Genomic DNA, 18,623 nt, shown 5'->3' on the forward strand with positions numbered 1-18,623 from the left:
TAATGGTTAGTTGATGGTTTGTAGTGGTATTTGTAGAAGAAACCATTAGAATTACTGTGATAGTTTATTTTGTTTGTTTTCAGCAGTGCGAGTCTATTCAATCCAGTGGATGTTAATTCAACACTGAGAGGTTATTCTCTTACAATTTTGAGAAAAGGGGTGAACTCGTGTGAAAACACACTTTAAATATGTTAAAATGTAGTATTTTCCTATATATATTTTTTAAACAAATACTATGATAGTTCGACAGTGTGATAAACATAAGAGTGAAGATCCTTCTGCTGTGGTGAACTTTTAAACCTTGATGTGGCATTAAGATTCACTTTACTGATTCAGGTTAAGTGAATCAGAATGGGTGGTTTTGAATCGTTGATTTTCTTGAATCGTTGAAGCAGATTTTTTTGTTTGTTTTGTTTTGTTTTTATCACACAAGAATTATACGCCAAGGATGGACATTTTTAAATGGGGAGTTACACATAAAAATAAAATAAAATAGAAATCTTACTGGGAGCCGATTCGCTCTGTGTCACTTTAAAAAAAAAAAAGACATCAACATGATACTCTCCAATCTGGCAACCCTGTTGCTAAGTTTCACAACAAGGCGAGAGATCAGAAGTTTGCGTGTACAAAGAAGAAGAAAAGGAAGGGGAAGAAGTAGAAGTAAGAGGCTGGATACGCTTTGAGTCTATCATCTAAGCGTCATTTTACCAAGATGTCCACTTCGTCCAGGTCGTGTTTTGTGGTGCTGGCTCTGGTGTGTATATATGTGGTGTACCTGGTGCTCGGAGCTTTGGTGTTTTCGGCACTGGAGAAGCCGCTGGAGGAGAAAGTTCAGGCCGAGCTGAATCTACTCAAACAGCAGCTTATCAATAATATGAGCTGCATTAACATATCCACACTTGAGCAACTCTTAGAGGTACTCATAAACGCTAACAAATACGGAGTGTCACTAATGCAAAACTCCTCCGAGAACTCCAACTGGGACCTGGCGTCTGCTTTGTTCTTCTCCAACACTTTGGTCACCACCATCGGTGAGTCTGATTCAGGTTCAACTTCCTCATCAGATTAACGTACAAATGACATAAAAAAAGTGTGAATGTGTTCGTATAAACCCATAAACACCACTCGAACAAGGCTTTAAAGGAAAAATACACAAAAGTACACAGATTTGGGCGAAAAGACATGTTTTTGGTGTCTGAAGAATTTTTTTTTTGGTACTTAGCTAGCTTAATAAATCCAGATGTGTTGTAAAAACCTAACGGTGTCCTTGAAATTTATTTATATACATAGCCTATACAATTTCAGCCTGGTCTGAATTTTCTCCTCCAGCAGTTTTTCCATATGTAGTGATTTAACAATAGACTTTAAAGCAGTTAGATCCCTAAGGAGCAAGCCAGAAGCGGCAATGGCAAGAAAAAACTCCCTGAGAGGATATGGCGAAGAAACCTTGAGAGGAACCAGACTCGAATGAGAACCCATGCTCTTCTGAGTGACACCAAATAGTGGAATTATAGAAATCATTACTCTTAACTGTATACTGTAATGTCAAATACTGTGTTGAATGGATGTTCAGTATGAGCAGCATACTTTATGCCTTTGTTTATGATTGCAGTGCCAATTCTTTAACTCAAGTCTACAGTATTCAGGTGAGATTATCTACTGAAACAAGGGTGAGGTTTGGGCATGAATGATCTAGTTTTTGAGAGAGAAGTCCAAATCTTTAGAGTATACATGAGGGACGTTCCACAACAAAGCAGACACAGAACGGATCTGAACTGTTTCTTACCAGCGCACCACAGACTGCACCTGGAATTGCCACTGCCTTTACATTGCACATTTGCTGTGTACTGTGTCAGAAACCACAAAATTAAGTCTGAGATACTAAACAAAGTGGTTTCAGGCAAGTGTGTGGTGTAGTCATGCAGTTTGCACGATGCTCAAAATTTATTAGCTTCTTTTTGCTCTGGTAGCTTTTGAGCAAAAAAACCCCCACCAAAACCTGAAGGCAAAATAGCATTAGAAAGGCAAGCCACATTTGAATGTTAACAGTGCTTATTATGCACATGTGTTTGAGATCTACCAGCAACTTCCGTTTGGGCTGCGTTAGGAGTGTTTAGTTAGCAGCCTTCATTGTGTGTGTGTGTGTGTGTGTGTGTGTGTGTGTACACTTTTGTGTGTGTTTAAGTGCTCTTGTCAGATTGAGTAAGCTTTAGGTGGAGTTCAGTGGGATTATGTTTTCATTCCGATCTCACTTCTTCTCTTTTGTTTACTCCACATTAAGTCACACTTTCTGGAATATATACAGAACTTAGAATATAATCACTATATAAACAATTAAACAAAGGCTTTTTCTCTTAGCAATTTTAAGAGTTGAAAACAGCCTGAAACTTATAAAACATACATAATTAACCTACATAATTACATACTTTCAGGGATATTAACTGAAATGAGAAAACTTAGCTAAAGTGTGAAAATGGTCAATGCAGCTCTTTTGCTGCATTGATGTAAGGGCCTGTTTACACCAGGTCACTTCATGCGTTTTCTCTGATCGGATAGCTATCTGAGTTGTTAAAACGGTTCCGTTTACACTTGGCCACATAACACGTTTTAGCTAAATGGATATGAATCCGATCTTTGTTCTATTTGGGTTTGCGAATGCAGTCGAAAAGAAAACGAAAATACTTGCTACAACGCTTACACAAGAAAATGCAGTGTTTTCGCTGTCGGCAGTACTAAACTTTGAAACCCAGCGAGATACCTGTATGAAAGCTCAGTCAACGCTGGTGGGAAAATATAGTGCTGGCTTCTTTTACAGAACAAGACTGGCTAGGCCCAGCTGGACCTTCAATTATCTTTGTGTCAGCCTGCAAAGTAATTTATGAGGAGGCACACTCATCTCTGTCAGGCTATTCCGGTCCGTACTTCCGTTTGGGAGGAGAAAAGCACTGATGTATGTTGTTTCTACAACCAGATGCATTTAGACTTGTCCAGTTTTGTCTGGAATGCGTCCCAGACCATCTCCTGATGTGGTTTGAGTGATCGGAATTATATCCATCTCGAATAATTTTGGTAAGGCATTTACACCCTAGTCTTTTCACAGTCGGATAGCTGTCTGACCAGAGAACGCATGAAGTGACCAGGTGTAAAGCGGCCCTAAGACAGTAATCCAAACATTTCACAGGAAAATATAAGCTCGGAAAAAACATCAGAAGTCGCTACAGCATTCTGGGAAACAGCCACAAATGACAAAAATCAGGTTTTGACTTCAAACTGTATTTTTTTGTCAGTAGTATAATTTCACCAAAACTATGGGGAACTGATTTTATATAGGCTGCTTTCTAACCTTGCCTTGCCTGCAAATCATGTTTGGTAAGGAATCACCGATAACAAACATTAGTAAATGCAATCAGTCTGCCAAAAGATGTGTAAAACCTTGTTCAAGATTTTGAATAGTTACATGTGGCGGCTGTGGCTCAGATGGTAGAGCGGGTTGTCCACTAATCGTAGGGTTGGCGTATCGATTCCCGGCCCGCATGACTTCACATACCAAAGTATCCTTGGGCAAGACACTGAAGCCCAAGTTGCTCCCAATGGCAAGTTACCACCTTGCATGGCAGCTCTGCTACCATTGGTGTGTGAGTGTGTGTGTGAATGGGTGAATGAGACAGTGTAAAGCGCTTTGGATAAAAGCGCTATATAAGTGCGCCATTTACCATTTACATGCCACAGCAAAATAGGCATGAGTCTAATAAATTCAGTTTGTAATCAGATAACAGCTGCCACAATATCCGCAATTCACCTGAGCCAACAACCTCCAGAAGACATTAATGACAAGAAATGTAATCAACAGAAAAGAGTTGACTGAATAAATCAGTGATTACTTTTTCCCCCGATGCTGCATGAAGAAAGCGATGTGAAGAGGCTTGTTTAAATGCCACAAGTGACTTTTACCTTTGATGATGAGACAGAGACCGGATGATGCTGATAATCAAATAGATCATTTCCCATTATAAACTTGAATTCTTTAACATTTGGGATTAACTTCTTTTTTTTTCCTCTCCATACATGGGTTAGGTTATAAAGGTAGGCCTTTCTGTGAACTAGTAATGTAGTTTTTAAAATGAGACCTTTTCATTTGAGGGGGTAGCCAGGTTTGAAAATGCTAAAACGTTACTTGTGGTTGAGATGCATAAAAAACAAAAACATATTTAAGTTCAGGAAGCCTGTAGTTTTCAGAACTATATAGTACAAAATGAATTTCTTGTTGAGGGTAAACAAGTAGCTGCATTTGTGCCTTTTCTGCTGTCTGGTGACATTCTTTAAAATTCCTACATCAAACCTTTATTTAAAAAAACAATTACATCATGAAAGAAAACATGTTTAGAACACTAACATTTGATAAAGAACAGCTGATGCCTATCTCTCACAGGATGTTTTCATTTTTGGTTTTGTTCTGTTTGTTCTCTTTGTTCTTTCTGATTGTGGTACATTGTAGAATTCTCTCATTTAGATCTTTGGAAAAGATAAACTAAACAAAGCTTGTTTTATTGAAGCCTCGTGCATAGAAATGTTCTCCCTTCAGCTACCCCTTTTCCAGCTCCCAGTAAAATCTACCTTCAACTAATCATGCCTGGGGGGCAAAAGTCATGTATAGTCAACAGGAAGTAACTATTCCCGAAGCAACCCATAGCAGCTGCAAGGCCTGAACCTGTAAGGATTTTAAAAATGTATTCAAAATGTGTAATATTCTAGATATTTATAATGTTATTAGTTCATTTTATAAACTATTTTTAAAAAACCCTATTGATTGGGGCATTTGGGTGTCAATTTCCATGAGAATTGTCTTTATTGAACATTAAATTGTTAATATAGTTAGCTCCAGAATTATTGGCACTCTTTGTAAATAAATAGGTTAATAGGTTTAACAAAGGTTGTGGAACAAAATGTTTTTTTTTTTTTTAGTAGTTTGCTTAGTCGTACACTGAATATATACTGGTGCTTGAAAATTTGTGAACCCGTTTGGAACTTACCTTTTCCATGTGACTGATCTGTTTTTTGTAAATTTAAATTGTGAAAATTACTACAAAATGTACATTTTTGTGTGTTGATATATGATGTGTTGACAGTGTATCAACTTTTTTAATAGGCACTGTTTCAAATGTGTCAGAAAAATGAACAATTTCCACGAGGTGTACCTATTTTTTCGAGTGACTATATATATATATACAGTGAGGGAAAAAAGTATTTGATCCCCTGCTGATTTTGTACGTTTGCCCACTGACAAAGAAATGATCAGTCTATAATTTTAATGGTAGTTGTATTTGAACAGTGAGAGACAGAATAACAACAAAAAAATCCAGAAAAATGCATGTCAAAAATTTTATAAATTAATTTGCATTTTAATGAGGGTAAAAAGTATTTGACCCCCTCTCAATCAGAAAGATTTCTGGCTCCCAGGTGTCTTTTATACAGGTAACGAGCTGAGATTAGGAGCACACTCTTAAAGGGAGTGCTCCTAATATCAGTTTGTTACCTGTATAAAAGACACCTGTCCACAGAAGCAATCAATCAGTCATATTCCAAACTCTCCACCATGGCCAAGACCAAAGAGCTCTCCAAGGATGTCAGGGACAAGATTGTAGACCTACACAAGTCTGGAATGGGCTACAAGACCATTGCCAAGCAGCTTGGTGAGAAGGGGACAACAGTTGGTGCGATTATTCGCAAATGGAAGAAGCACAAAAGAACTGTCAATCTCCCTCGGCCTGGGGCTCCATGCAAGATCTCACCTCGTGGAGTTGCATTGATCATGAGAACAGTGAGGAATCAGCCCAGAACTACACGGGAGGATCTTGTCAATGATATCAAGGCAGCTGGGACCATAGTCACCAAGAAAACAATTGGTAACACACTATGCCGTGAAGGACTGAAATCCTGCAGCGCGCGCAAGGTCCGCTGCTCAAGAAAACACATATACATCCCCGTCTGAAGTTTGCCAATGAACATCTGAATGATTCTGAGGACAACTGGGTGAAAGCGTTGAGGTCAGATGAGACCAAAATGGAGCTCTTTGGCATCAACTCAACTCGCCGTGTTTGGAGGAGGAGGAATGCTGCCTATGACCCCTGGAACACCATCCCCACCGTCAAACATGGAGGTGGAAACATTATGCTTTGGGGTTTTTTTTCTGCTAAGGGGACAGGACAACTTGACCGCATCAAAGGGACGATGGACAGGGCCATGTACCGTCAAATCTTGGGTGAAAACCTCCTTCCCTCAGACAGGGCATTGAAAATGGGTCGTGGATGGATATTCCAGCATGACAATGACCCAAAACACATGGCCAAGGCAACAAAGGAGTGGCTCAAGAAGAAGCACATTAAGGTCCTGGAGTGACCTAGGCAGTCTCCAGACCTTAATCCCATAGAAAATCTGTGGAGAGAGCTGAAGGTTCGAGTTGCCAAACGTCAGCCTCGAAACCTTAATGATTTGGAGAAGATCTGCAAAGAGGAGTGGGACAAAATCCCTCCTGAGATGTGTGCAAACCTGGTGGCCAACTACAAGAAACGTCTGACCTCTGTGATTGCCAACAAGGGTTTTTAAACCAAGTACTAAGTCATGTTTTGCAGAGGGGTCAAATACTTATTTCCCTCATTAAAATGCAAATCAATTTATAACATTTTTGATGTGCGTTTTTCTGGATTTTTTTGTTGTTATTCTGTCTCTCACTGTTCAAATAAATCTACCATTAAAGTTATAGACTGATCATTTCTTTGTCAGTGGGTAAACATACAAAATCAGCAGGGGATCAAATACTTTTTTCCCTCACTGTATGTGTGTATATATATATATATATATATATATATATATATATATATATATATATATATATATATATATATATATATATATATATATATATAATTTTATATAAAATATATATTACTGTGCAAAAGTTTTAGGTACATGCAAAGAAATGCTGTAGAGCAAAGATTCCTTCAAAATAATGAAATTAAGTGTTTTTACAGTTTAAAAAATACCATAAAGAGTAGTCAACTGTAGTACATGAAACAGTCAATATTTGGTATGACTTTTTTTTTTTTTTTTAAATAGTGGTCTCCGGTAGAATTAGTGCAGTTTTATAAGGAAATGAGCTGTAAGTTTTATTGAGCATGTTGTAGAACCAGCCACAGTTCTTCTGGAGACTTTGACTGTCACACTTGCTTCTTATTTTCAATCCAGCAGCCAACATTATGTTTTTTTTATCTGAAAAGTGTCTCTTATGTAATATGCTTTCTTTAATGACTTACGAAACATTTTTCTGTAACATTTAATTTTGTGCTGGAAAACGAATATTTGGGAATCTAAAATGTTTTTTGTACTGACTCAATGTAGAAGTCATAAAATAATAAATCTATAACAAAGTTTGGACTAAAAAAAGTAGGGTGCCTAAGACCTTTGCACAGTACTATGTATATATGTATGTGTGTGTGTATGTATGTATTTTTTTTCTTTTTCTTGTGTGTTTCGTCTAGGTTATGGCCACACCACTCCACTGTCTGATGTGGGGAAAGCGTTCTCCATTGTGTATGCCTTATTCGGTGTCCCCTTCACTATGCTTGTGCTGACGGCATGTGTGCAGCGCCTCATGGTGCCGTTGAACTTACGGCTGGTGGCGTTATGGCGTCGGCGGTTCGGCTGGCATCCTCACACTGCCAGCACCATACACTTTGTCCTCCTGCTCCTTCTGGTTGTTCTGGTGTTCTTTTTGGTGCCAGCTACTGTTTTCAGCACCATTGAGGACTCATGGACCTTTCTGGAGGCTTTTTATTTCTGCTTCATCTCCCTTTGCACCATTGGGTTAGGCGACTTTGTCCCAGGCGAGCAGCCCAATCAGAAACTCCGACCACTCTACAAGATCTCTGTTATGGGTAAGTGAATTATTGCAATGATAGTATGGCATACTGCCATAGTGAGTGTGCTTTGGTCTCCTCTATATATGGTTTCATCATATGGAGTTCTTATTACTGCATCTCAGGGGCAGAGCTAAGGGGTGGTTTGGGCTGGCCGTGGTCACCCTGAAATATCATTGGCCACCCAGCACATTTTTGTTTAATTAGCCCACTTTATACATTTGTTTTTTTATTATTATTATATTCCAACATTCTAAACAAAAAGATATGCCAAAGTTTATCTGATTTTGCTGAGCTTCACCTCAAAAATGTAAAAGCTCCTAACCCTAAATGATTAATAAGGACATGAAAGCTAATTTTGAACCATTTTATTCAAACCAATGCAATATGTATTCTGCTTCTGCAAATTTCATTGTCGTGCTTTAATAATCGGTGTTGTTTTTAAAACTGGTCTGGGGAAGTAGCAGTGGACTACCCACAAGCCACATACAGTGTGCAGTCTGATGATCACTATGCGATCTGACACACCCACACAGTTCTGACCAGGTAGTAAAGAGAGTTTCTGTAGCTATTAGTTATAATTCAGTTGTACAGCGGGATATACAGTGTTCTCCAGAATTATTCGCACCCATCATAAAAATAATTGTTTCTACAATCAAACAATAAGAGAATCTACTCATCTTTATCCTTTGCAATGACTGTATATAAGGGTGGACGTCATATCAGGGATGAAAATGTGAAGCCAAAATGTTGAAGTGAATGAGGAGCCAAACTTGCATTTGAGTTGCATCTCTACAAATTATTTTCAGGAACGGTGTTCTGTCATTTTAAAAGCTCCTGCAATATTTTTCTGTACCATAAATGCACATTATACAAGTTATTTGATAAACAAAAGGGCAGTTTTACAGTTTTTTGTTTTGTATATGCCATTGTTAAATGACCACTCTTTAGTACCAAAAAGAATCTTCTAACATTTGAAACAGTTTTGCCAGGGGGTTTAAAATCAGGCAATGTCTATTGTATGCTGTTACATTAGCTAACTGGTTTTATATAGGTTTTTCCTATAGGTAGTCTGTTCTGGATGCAATGAAAGTTTGCTACTTTATCAGCACATAGAGCCAACTGTTGTCTGTGAGCAAACCCCAAAACTTTCATTTACAGTTTCAACTGGAGATTAACCTGGTCACCTGGTTAATTTTACTCCTCAATAATGGTGCATTAACACATTACCAGTCAGTGTGGATTTGTGATGACTGTATTCATTAATAAGCCACTGATACTCATGAGACCTATGCTTAAGTGTTAAGGATCTAATTGTTTATTCTGAGAATAAAGCACCTTTGTTGTACAGTGGGTAAAACTGGCAAACTGTCCAGCACAGCAAAAAGAGGAGGCCATGCTGAAGGATCTTGGGATCTTGACCCATTAAGGCTTATACTGGATTTTTTTTTAATGACCTTTACTGCAGCTGTTCTTAGACTTCACTAAGCCCCTAAATCTAACTCATTTTCTTCTTGTATTTGCCTTTGGCCCAAAATAAGGTTACTTTCTAATGAATTTCTTTTATATTTTCAATGAATAAAAGTAAACCTGCTTTGGAGCAGGGACTGAAAAAGATTCAGACCTTACATTGCACTACATTGTCTCACACTTCACTGCTGAGAAATTAGTGAGTGTGTGAGAGAGAGAGGGAGACAGACAGAGAGACAGACACAGACAGACGTGGTTTTGTTTCTCTTTTTCACCATCTATGTGAAAAATGATGCTATGTCTTGAAGTAGCCACGCCATAATTGCATTTCTCGAAGACTTTGTGGGGGGAAAAAAAAATGTCAGCAAAAATGTGTACAGTAATACACATGCTATTTTTATTTATTTATTTTTTTTTTTAAAAATACAGAGTCCTGTAAGGTTATAGATTTGCATATGCTCTTGAGCTTCCTGGACACACATTGCCTCAAGGCCATTTATTTACATTTTATAAACATTTTTTATGGCCTAATGCTATATTTTGTGAATAATTGGTACAAATATAGCTTTTATCATTACGTAAGTGCACCATTTACATTGATATCTGTGATACTAGAAAAGTACACAGTGGGAGAATATCCAGGTTATTTTGTCATATTCCTCAGCCCTAATACAACTGTAACATTATCAAATGTTGAATATTATGTGGGAATATTTTGGACTCAGCTAATTGGATTAACTTATGTATAAGTTAATGGAATGTACTGTATGTATATGCTAATGTGTGTGTATATGTTAACGTCAGCATTCCAGTTTATCCCAAAGGTGTTCGGTGGGGTTGAGATCAGGGCTCTGTGTTCTTCCACACTAACTTTGGTAATGCCCCTGTGCACAAACTGAGGTCCATAAAGACATGCTTTATCATGCTGGAACATGTCAGCGAATGGAAATTGTAATGCGTCAGCATAGAGAGACATCCTGTACAGTTTGGAGCTTCAAATTTAATTGCAACAGTTTGGGGGAAGAGCCACATATGGGTGTAATGGTCAGGTGTCCACAAACCGTTGGCTGCATAATGTATAAATAAGTGACATGTTCTTGATTTATTCATGTTCCTTTGTATGACCTTTCACTTTGATTCCCATGAGTTGGGGGTTGACTGGGGGTTTAATAAACACATTATAATCACTCTAATCACAGAAACGCACATTGTGCAGATAAAATTTGAGACTTTTTTTTTTGGTCAGGATTTGTTTTGGAGGACTTTTGATGAAAGACTGTTTGTTTTTTCTCACTCTCTCATTCACACACACAGATGAATATTAAAGTCAACCAAATTAAAGATCTTTGTTGTTGAGCATGGAACTGTGTTAAAGTAGGCATAGTAAAATGTAATTTGGAACACAGCTGGTCAGATGTTCAGCGATGGATAAACAGTATATTGTATTGGAACCTAATGAAAGAAAATGAAGTTTTCTTTCTTCTTTTGGGTTTCTTGTATTTGATTAATGTCACAGGCTGAGGCTTTCTCGCTGATGTGTGACATTCTGGGGATTTTAGGCAAGGAGATGTTCATGTGACATCGGCGAGGCCACAAACTCATGTGACCTTTAAACCTATTTGAACTGTGGTGTTAATTTAACAGTATACCTTCTCGGGTGTGTGCAATGTCTTGTGTGTGGGAGTGTGTGAGGTTATTTTGGTGGTGTGCAGTTCCTCTTGCTCTGCTTTTTATTCTCATTAGCTGCTTCCTAATTTTATGCAACATTGAACTAGTGTGAAAACATGTAGGTGTATGTACAGTATTTGTCCGTTTGTGTGTAGCTGCATATTAGCTGCAATGTACAGTGAGGGGAAAAAGTATTTGATCCCCTGCTGATTTTGTACGTTTGCCCACTGACAAAGAAATGATCATTCTATAATTTTAATGGTAGATTTATTTGAACAATGAGAGACAGAATAACAACAAAAAAATCCAGAAAAACGCATGTCAAAAATGTTATAAATTGATTTGCATTTTAATGAGGGAAATATGTATTTGACCCCTCTGCAAAACATGACTTAGTACTTGGTGGCAAAACCCTTGTTGGCAATCACAGAGGTCAGACGTTTCTTGTAGTTGGCCATCAGGTTTGCACACATCTCAGGAGGGATTTTGTCCCACTCCTCTGTGCAGATCTTCTCCAAGTCATTAAGGTTTCGAGGCTGATGTTTGGCAACTCGAACCTTCAGCTCCCTCCACAGATTTTCTATGGGATTAAGGGCTGGAGACTGGCTAGGCCACTCCAGGACCTTAATGTGCTTCTTCGTGAGCTACTCCTTTGTTGCCTTGGCCGTGTGTTTTGGGTCATTGTCATGCTGGAATACCCATCCACAACCCATTTTCAATGCCCTGGCTGAGGGAAGGAGGTTCTCACCCAAGATTTGACGGTACATGGCCCCGTCCATCGTCCCTTTGATGCGGTGAAGTTGTCCTGTTCCCTTAGCAGAAAAACACCCCCAAAGCATAATGTTTCCACCTCCATGTTTGACGGTGGGGATGGTGTTCTTGGGGTCATAGGCAGCATTCCTCCTCCTCCAAACATGGCGAGTTGACTTGATGCCAAAGAGCTCCATTTTGGTCTCATCTGACCACAACACTTTCACCCAGTTGTCCTCTGAATCATTCAGATGTTCACTGGCAAACTTCAGACGGGCATGTATATGTGCTTTCTTGAGCAGGGGGACCTTGCGGGCGCTGCAGGATTTCAGTCCTTCACGGCGTAGTGTGTTACCAATTGTTTTCTTGGTGACTGTGGTCCCAGCTGCGTTGAGATCATTGACAAGATCCTCCCGTGTAGTTCTGGGCTGATTCCTCACTGTTCTCATGATCATTGCAGCTCCACGAGGTGAGATCTTGCATGGAGCCCCAGGCCGAGGGAGATTGACAGTTCTTTTGTGTTTCTTCCATTTGCGAATAATCGCACCAACTGTTGTCACCTTCTCACCAAGCTGCTTGGCAATGGTCTTGTAGCCCATTCCAGACTTGTGTAGGTCTACAATCTTGTCCCTGACATCCTTGGAGAGCTCTTTGGTCTTGGCCATGGTGGAGAGTTTGGAATCTGATTGATTGATTGCTTCTGTGGACAGCTGTCTTTTACACAGGTAACAAGCTGAGATTAGGAGCACTCCCTTTAAGAGTGTGCTCCTAATCTCAGTTTGTTACCTGTATAAAAGACACCTGGGAGCCAGAAATCTTTCTGATTTTCTTTCAGAGGGGGTCAAATACTTATTTCCCTCATTAAAATGCAAATCAATTTATAACATTTTTGACATGCGTTTTTCTGGATTTTCTTGTTGTTATTCTGTCTCTCACTGTTCAAATAAATCTACCGTTGAAATTATAGACTGATCATTTCTTTGTCAGTGGGCAAACGTACAAAATCAGCAGGGGATCAAATACTTTTTTCCCTCACTGTAGCTGCATATAACACAAAATGTGATTACAACTAACAAGATACCATGTAATGGTTAGAGTTGATTGTACAGTAACATAACTGCTACTTGTATATTTCCAAAGTGAGCTTGTAATACTAATGCTTGTAACCAGGTCTTAATTTATATAAATACAAATATTTAAATTTTTTATGCATAAATGCAAACACTTATTCACATCAGGGCCTCACTGATATTTTAACATTACTTAAGGAGTATTAACAGATAACTGATAATATTTGTCAAGTTTAAATGATCAGTAATTAAAACTGTAGTTCTAGTTATATGCTTTCTGTAATACGAGTGTTAATTTCTCAAACTCAGACAGCATAAAGTGCTGGCAGTGAAATGTCGACAACAAATCATCCAGCATACAGTCTTGCAGTTTGTTTTGAGCGGTTTTAGACATACGCGTTGTTCATCTGCATTTGATACAGCAGGTATGCTTCCTGAAACCACTGAGGCGCTCACTGAACAACTGGTATCATTAACCAGGGTTGCCAGCTTTCAGCAAAATGTCCTGACCAACTACATCTCAAAAACCAACCAAAAGGCCACTGGAGAAGGGAGACACATTTTTCATCAATTTTCTCAGCCTTTGCATAGGAAACAAGGTCAATGTGGTGCACATGCATTTCTGATGTACAGACATTATTCACTCCATAATCCCCATTTCTCTCTCCCAAACATATATATCGTCAAATAGAAATCGTTCTTTACATTAGAGACTCTTTTAGCACGTACAGTTTGCCTTCATTTGCAGAAATATATGTAATTCCAATGACTTTCTATAAAACATTTATGGCATTTGGCAGACACCCTTATCCAGAGCAACTTACGTCTATCTCATTTATACAACTGAGCAATTGAGGGTTAAGGGCCTTGTCCAAGGGCCCAACAGTGGTAGCTTGGCAGTGATCAGTAACCCAGAGTCTTTGACCACTGAGCCACCACTGCCCCAAAACAAGATCCTAGGGCCACCAATATATTAAATTTGGCAAAACTGAGACCCTGGAAGCCCTGTCATTGACTGCTCTGTCTTCTGCTTCTGTCTTTTTTTTTTTTTTTTTTGCATTTAAAACTGCATTTTATTTATGTATTTAATTATATAGATAAACAATTATGTATTAACAGTTTATTGAAATATCTATCTATATATATCTATATCTATATATAAAATATAATTTTAATTTTCACTGCTCCTCGTGGTTCCAGTGAGGCCCTGCCCCCTTTACGTCATCACGCTGCGCCAGAAAGAAGCACTCTTGGCGCCAAAGACTGGAAAGCGTATCATTACGCGCTTTTGCTGCACAGCCATGCACCGGGGCGTATCCGTGCAGTTTCGGAGAATAAAAGCAGAACCTGCACTTACAACTAATAGCAATTTTCAATGGTCGTATTTCAAATGGTGCAGTTTTCCCTATATAGGTGTGCACTTCACAGGGAATGAAATAATGGCTTCCAAGCCACATGTTGATCAATATATATTCAGCGAGAAGGCATTTGTGATGCAACCAGAACACAACAACCCGTCTTCTGCTTCTCCTCTGAACATGGGGCAGCATGATTCATAGCAATAGGCTTCTGTTAGTGCTTGTTGCAGTTTCCATTTTTTGATCACTAGGTGCAATAATAATTCTATGAAGCTAAATGGGGTAGTGAGCACATTTTACAGATAGACCCTTGGTCTTCATGACAGCAGGACTGATCTAATCTATCATATTAGCTGTGACACTTTCCAAAGTCAGCGATATTTATTGTGCAAGCATACTGTTGGACATGTCGATATAATATTAACACAGGTGTAACCTGTTTAACATATTTAGTGTGAGCTCTCAAAAATTAAATACTAGTGCTAATTTAGATTGGTAAAAGAAAGGGGAGTGAATGCCTATCAGTTAGGCAGTTTCTAGACTTTAAAAATAATTCAGATAACATCTTAATATTTTATTTAACTTTATTTCTGTCGAGACTCCCTTCAAACTGAGGACGAAAAAAAATTCTGATATGCTTAAATTTGATGTTGGAAGAGGCAAGCGTGAACCCTTTTAGAAAGTTTTATATTTCTGTATAAATATGACTTAGAACATCATCAGATTTTCACACAAGTCCTAAAAGTAGACAAAGAGAACCCAATTAAACAAACGACAAAAATATTATACTTGGTCATTTATTTATTAAGGAAAATTATCCAGTATTACAGTGGGCGGCTGTGACTCAGGTGGTATAGCGGGTTGTCCACTAGGGTAGGGTTGGCGGTTTGATTCCCGACCCACGTGACTCCACATGCCGAAGTGTCCTTGGGCAAGACACGGAACCCCACTTGTCCCAGATGGCAAGTTAGCACCTTACATGACAGCTCTGCTACCATTGGTGTGTAAGTGTGTGTGTGTGAATGGGTGAATGAGACACAGTGTAAAGCGCTTTGGATAAAAGCGATATATAAGTGCAGGCCATTTACAAATCTGTGAGTGGCAAAAGTATGTGAACCTCTAGGATTAGTAGTTAATCTGAAGGTGAAATTAGTCAGGTGTTTTCAATCAATGGGATGACAATCAGGTGTGAGTGAGCGCTGTGTTTTATTTAAAGAACAGGGATCTATCGGAGTCTGATCTTCACAACATGTTTGTGGAAGTGTATCATGGCATGAACAAAGCCATGGACCTCAGAAAGAGAGTTGTTGATGCTTATCAAGCATCATCAGAAATCTGGAGTCTACAAAAATTAATTCCTGCACATACTTTTGGCCAAAAAGAACACATCTAATGCCATTTCATATCTAGAGAGAGTCTGTTTTTCATGCAGCCCCCCCCAAAAATAAAAACTGACCATTTAGAGTGTGCAACTGAATGAATTGTTCCAGTTTAATTTATTCATTTCTTTTCTTTCAGTCTACCTGTTTGTAGGTTTGATGGCGATGTACTTTGTCCTCCGTTCTTTCCATAAACTGGCTGATGTTCAGGGATGGACAGCATTTTTCCATTTGCCCAGCTGTGAAGACGAAGTTGAAGAAGAGAGGGAAAACACTCCTGAAGAACCTAATGAGTGTGAGACAGACACAAAGCCACTGGACCCAAGCACTCGTGTCTCGTACAATTCCATTAGCAGATAGACACCTCCAGGCTGTCACTCTGTTCACTGAGCAGTAGAGGATGAGGGAAGTGTAGTGGGTCTGAGTTGTAATTTTGCAGACCAGTGCAATGTTAATGTTTCTTCATGGTTTGTTGTTTTGCATTCAGAGCAGTACTGATAAAGTTGAGAGGAACAACAAAGGACTGTTTCATATGGTAAGGATTTTCTTTACTAGATTTTTATGTTAACTGGACTTGAGGGTTTTTTCTTCTACTAACCGAAACCAGCAATAAATTGTTTAGAAGTTTGTTTTTCTGCGGACCAAATTGGATCGGTACATTTTGGGTACGTACTGATGTTTTTTTGAAGCTAAACCAAATTGATATATCAGGGAGTTAGAGTGGATTTCTGCTTCCACATGTTATTTTTGTGTTACAAATGTGGAGAATTTTATAACTTTTCAGTCTTTCTTCTTTTTACAACGTTTCAGGAGTGTCTGGCTCCCAGAGTTTTTCTAAATGACCTTATGAACTATGGGAAAAACTCAAATGAAATTATTTTAGTTTTACTGCTTATTGGCTGTCTGGACCACTTGCACCTTACTCTAAGATTATAAATTTGGCATCTTTCAGTATTAATCAGAGGAATTTGTCACTTTCTTTCCCATTCAGTCATTGGCTCTTGGGTGCATTCTGGGTAAACATACTATTTAAAGGTATTAGATGTGATGATGTACATTTAACACAGTGCAATATCAGTCAAGGAGTTGTGCTTAAATGTTTGTCTTTTTTTTTTTCTTGCCACTTTTCCACTGGGGTTTTTGATCTGAGGCCTACTGTTTCTGCAGGGCCTCTGTGCAAACTATGCAACAGGAAAAAAAATAAATAAAATAAAATAAAAAATTAGAAATTATTTTGTTTTGCATCACTACGTGTTTGGACCACTTGTGCCTTATTCTAGGTGATAATCTGTGAAACTTGATTTGTTATTTATATATAGGTGATAAGGTTTGCTTCTTATCAACTAGTAAAACCTGTTCATAGGAGTATTTGATGTTTTTTCTATTCAGACTATGTCACAGAGGTGCAGTATAGAAATTGGTTACATGATCCATCAATATTGTTATTGTAGATGCTATGACAATACTGTCACCAATATTCAGTTTAGAGGAGGGTGCCTTTTTGTGTACTTAAGATCTGACCCATTAAAAACTAATCTTTACATTTTAGGATATTTCCGTATCTGAGAAGACTTGTCTAAACTTATATTATGTAAAACTTATATTCTTGTAATATTGTAATAATAAACCATAATTAGAACATAATTTTCATGAACATAACTAGTGCAATATGGGTCTAAATATTTTTTAAAATACCATTTGTGATAAAACTATACCACATCATGATCGATGGCTAATAATGGCTTACAATATTGTATAAGACAAAAAATTGTCTGGTAAACAGAATAACTGGATTGCCTTGTCCAAGAAGGACACATGATGCTTCTTTAAATCCTTTAATTCATTGTCAGTGCCCAATAATGCAGCCTTCTGCTCAAATGATCACATTGATGACATTTTGAAGTGTCTGTTAACATTGTTGTTGTTATTTATTATTATTATTGTTATTATTATTGGTATTCACTTGATCACATATAATGTTTGATGTGCAATATCAGTGACTCATACACATGTGAAATATGACAGTTACACATTAATGATATTTACCTGTATGACTGTTTTAGGACTAATCTGACTTTAAATGTTGATTGTTTTTAATGTAACTATGTGATTGGGAAAAAAGGGCTAAAGAACAAGAGGGGAAGGAAAATAAACACATAAAACAGTACTTTGTTGCGTAAAAAAAAACTTCTTTGTGTCTAAATCTTTCAATCATGTCAAAACTTTTCAAACAGGGTTCAAATAATTCACAAAAAAATTCTCTGCTCTCATGGATATCAAACAGGTTTATATATATATATATATATATATATATATATATATATATATATATATATATATATATATATATATAAAAACAACATCTTTTGTTAAATATAGGTGTGCAACAATTACTGGCACCCCTATGAATTCATATGAGAAAAATATGTTTGACGTATATTCCCATTGATATTTTCTTTCTTTTAGTACACCTGGGTGACTAGGAACGGGAAATTGTTCAACCATGACTTCCTGTATCTCAAGGGTATAAATATGAGGTAGCACATAGGCCAAACTCCCTTAGTCACTCATAACAATGGGTAAGACCAAGGAATATAGCTGTTATGTGCAGCAAATATCTGATATTTGATAGAGGCCATGATGCCATGTATCCTAACAGAATGTGCAAGTCCTCTGGTAGAAAAACAGCCCGAAAACATTAAAGATCCACCACCACATTTAACCGTGGGCATGAGGTTATATATAAAGATTTTTTCACAGCCTTCTTTGCTCATATTTACCAAGAATGTCAAGATTAGTGGAGGGCATTGTATCTAGCATAGTTGATATCATCATATTCCAGTGGTTCCCAGTATGAGGTTGCAGCGAGCCAAAGCAGGGAGCTGGAATGAGAGCAAGTGTGTGAGAAATAAAGTACACTGTAGTGGAGCAAAGCAAATTGTAAAAAAGAAAAAAAAGGGAACAAAATGTAGAAGTAATGAAATGTTATTTGTAGAGAGACAATAAATGCTTGTT

General features: G+C 37.9%; 1 protein-coding gene across 1 annotated transcript; it reads left to right on the forward strand.

Moving 5' to 3' along the window:
- The first annotated feature begins 546 nt into the window (after positions 1-546).
- On the forward strand, positions 547-17,775 carry kcnk6 (potassium channel, subfamily K, member 6). The gene is made up of 3 exons (XM_053623381.1): positions 547-1,031; positions 7,536-7,931; positions 15,748-17,775. The coding sequence occupies exons 1-3, from the start codon at positions 713-715 to the stop codon at positions 15,966-15,968; spliced, it is 936 nt and encodes a 311-aa protein (XP_053479356.1). The 5' UTR covers positions 547-712; the 3' UTR covers positions 15,969-17,775.
- The last annotated feature ends 848 nt before the right edge of the window (positions 17,776-18,623 follow it).

Source organism: Ictalurus furcatus, chromosome 4 (genome assembly GCF_023375685.1).
Source record: "Ictalurus furcatus strain D&B chromosome 4, Billie_1.0, whole genome shotgun sequence".
In the NCBI taxonomy this organism is placed as follows: domain Eukaryota; kingdom Metazoa; phylum Chordata; class Actinopteri; order Siluriformes; family Ictaluridae; genus Ictalurus; species Ictalurus furcatus.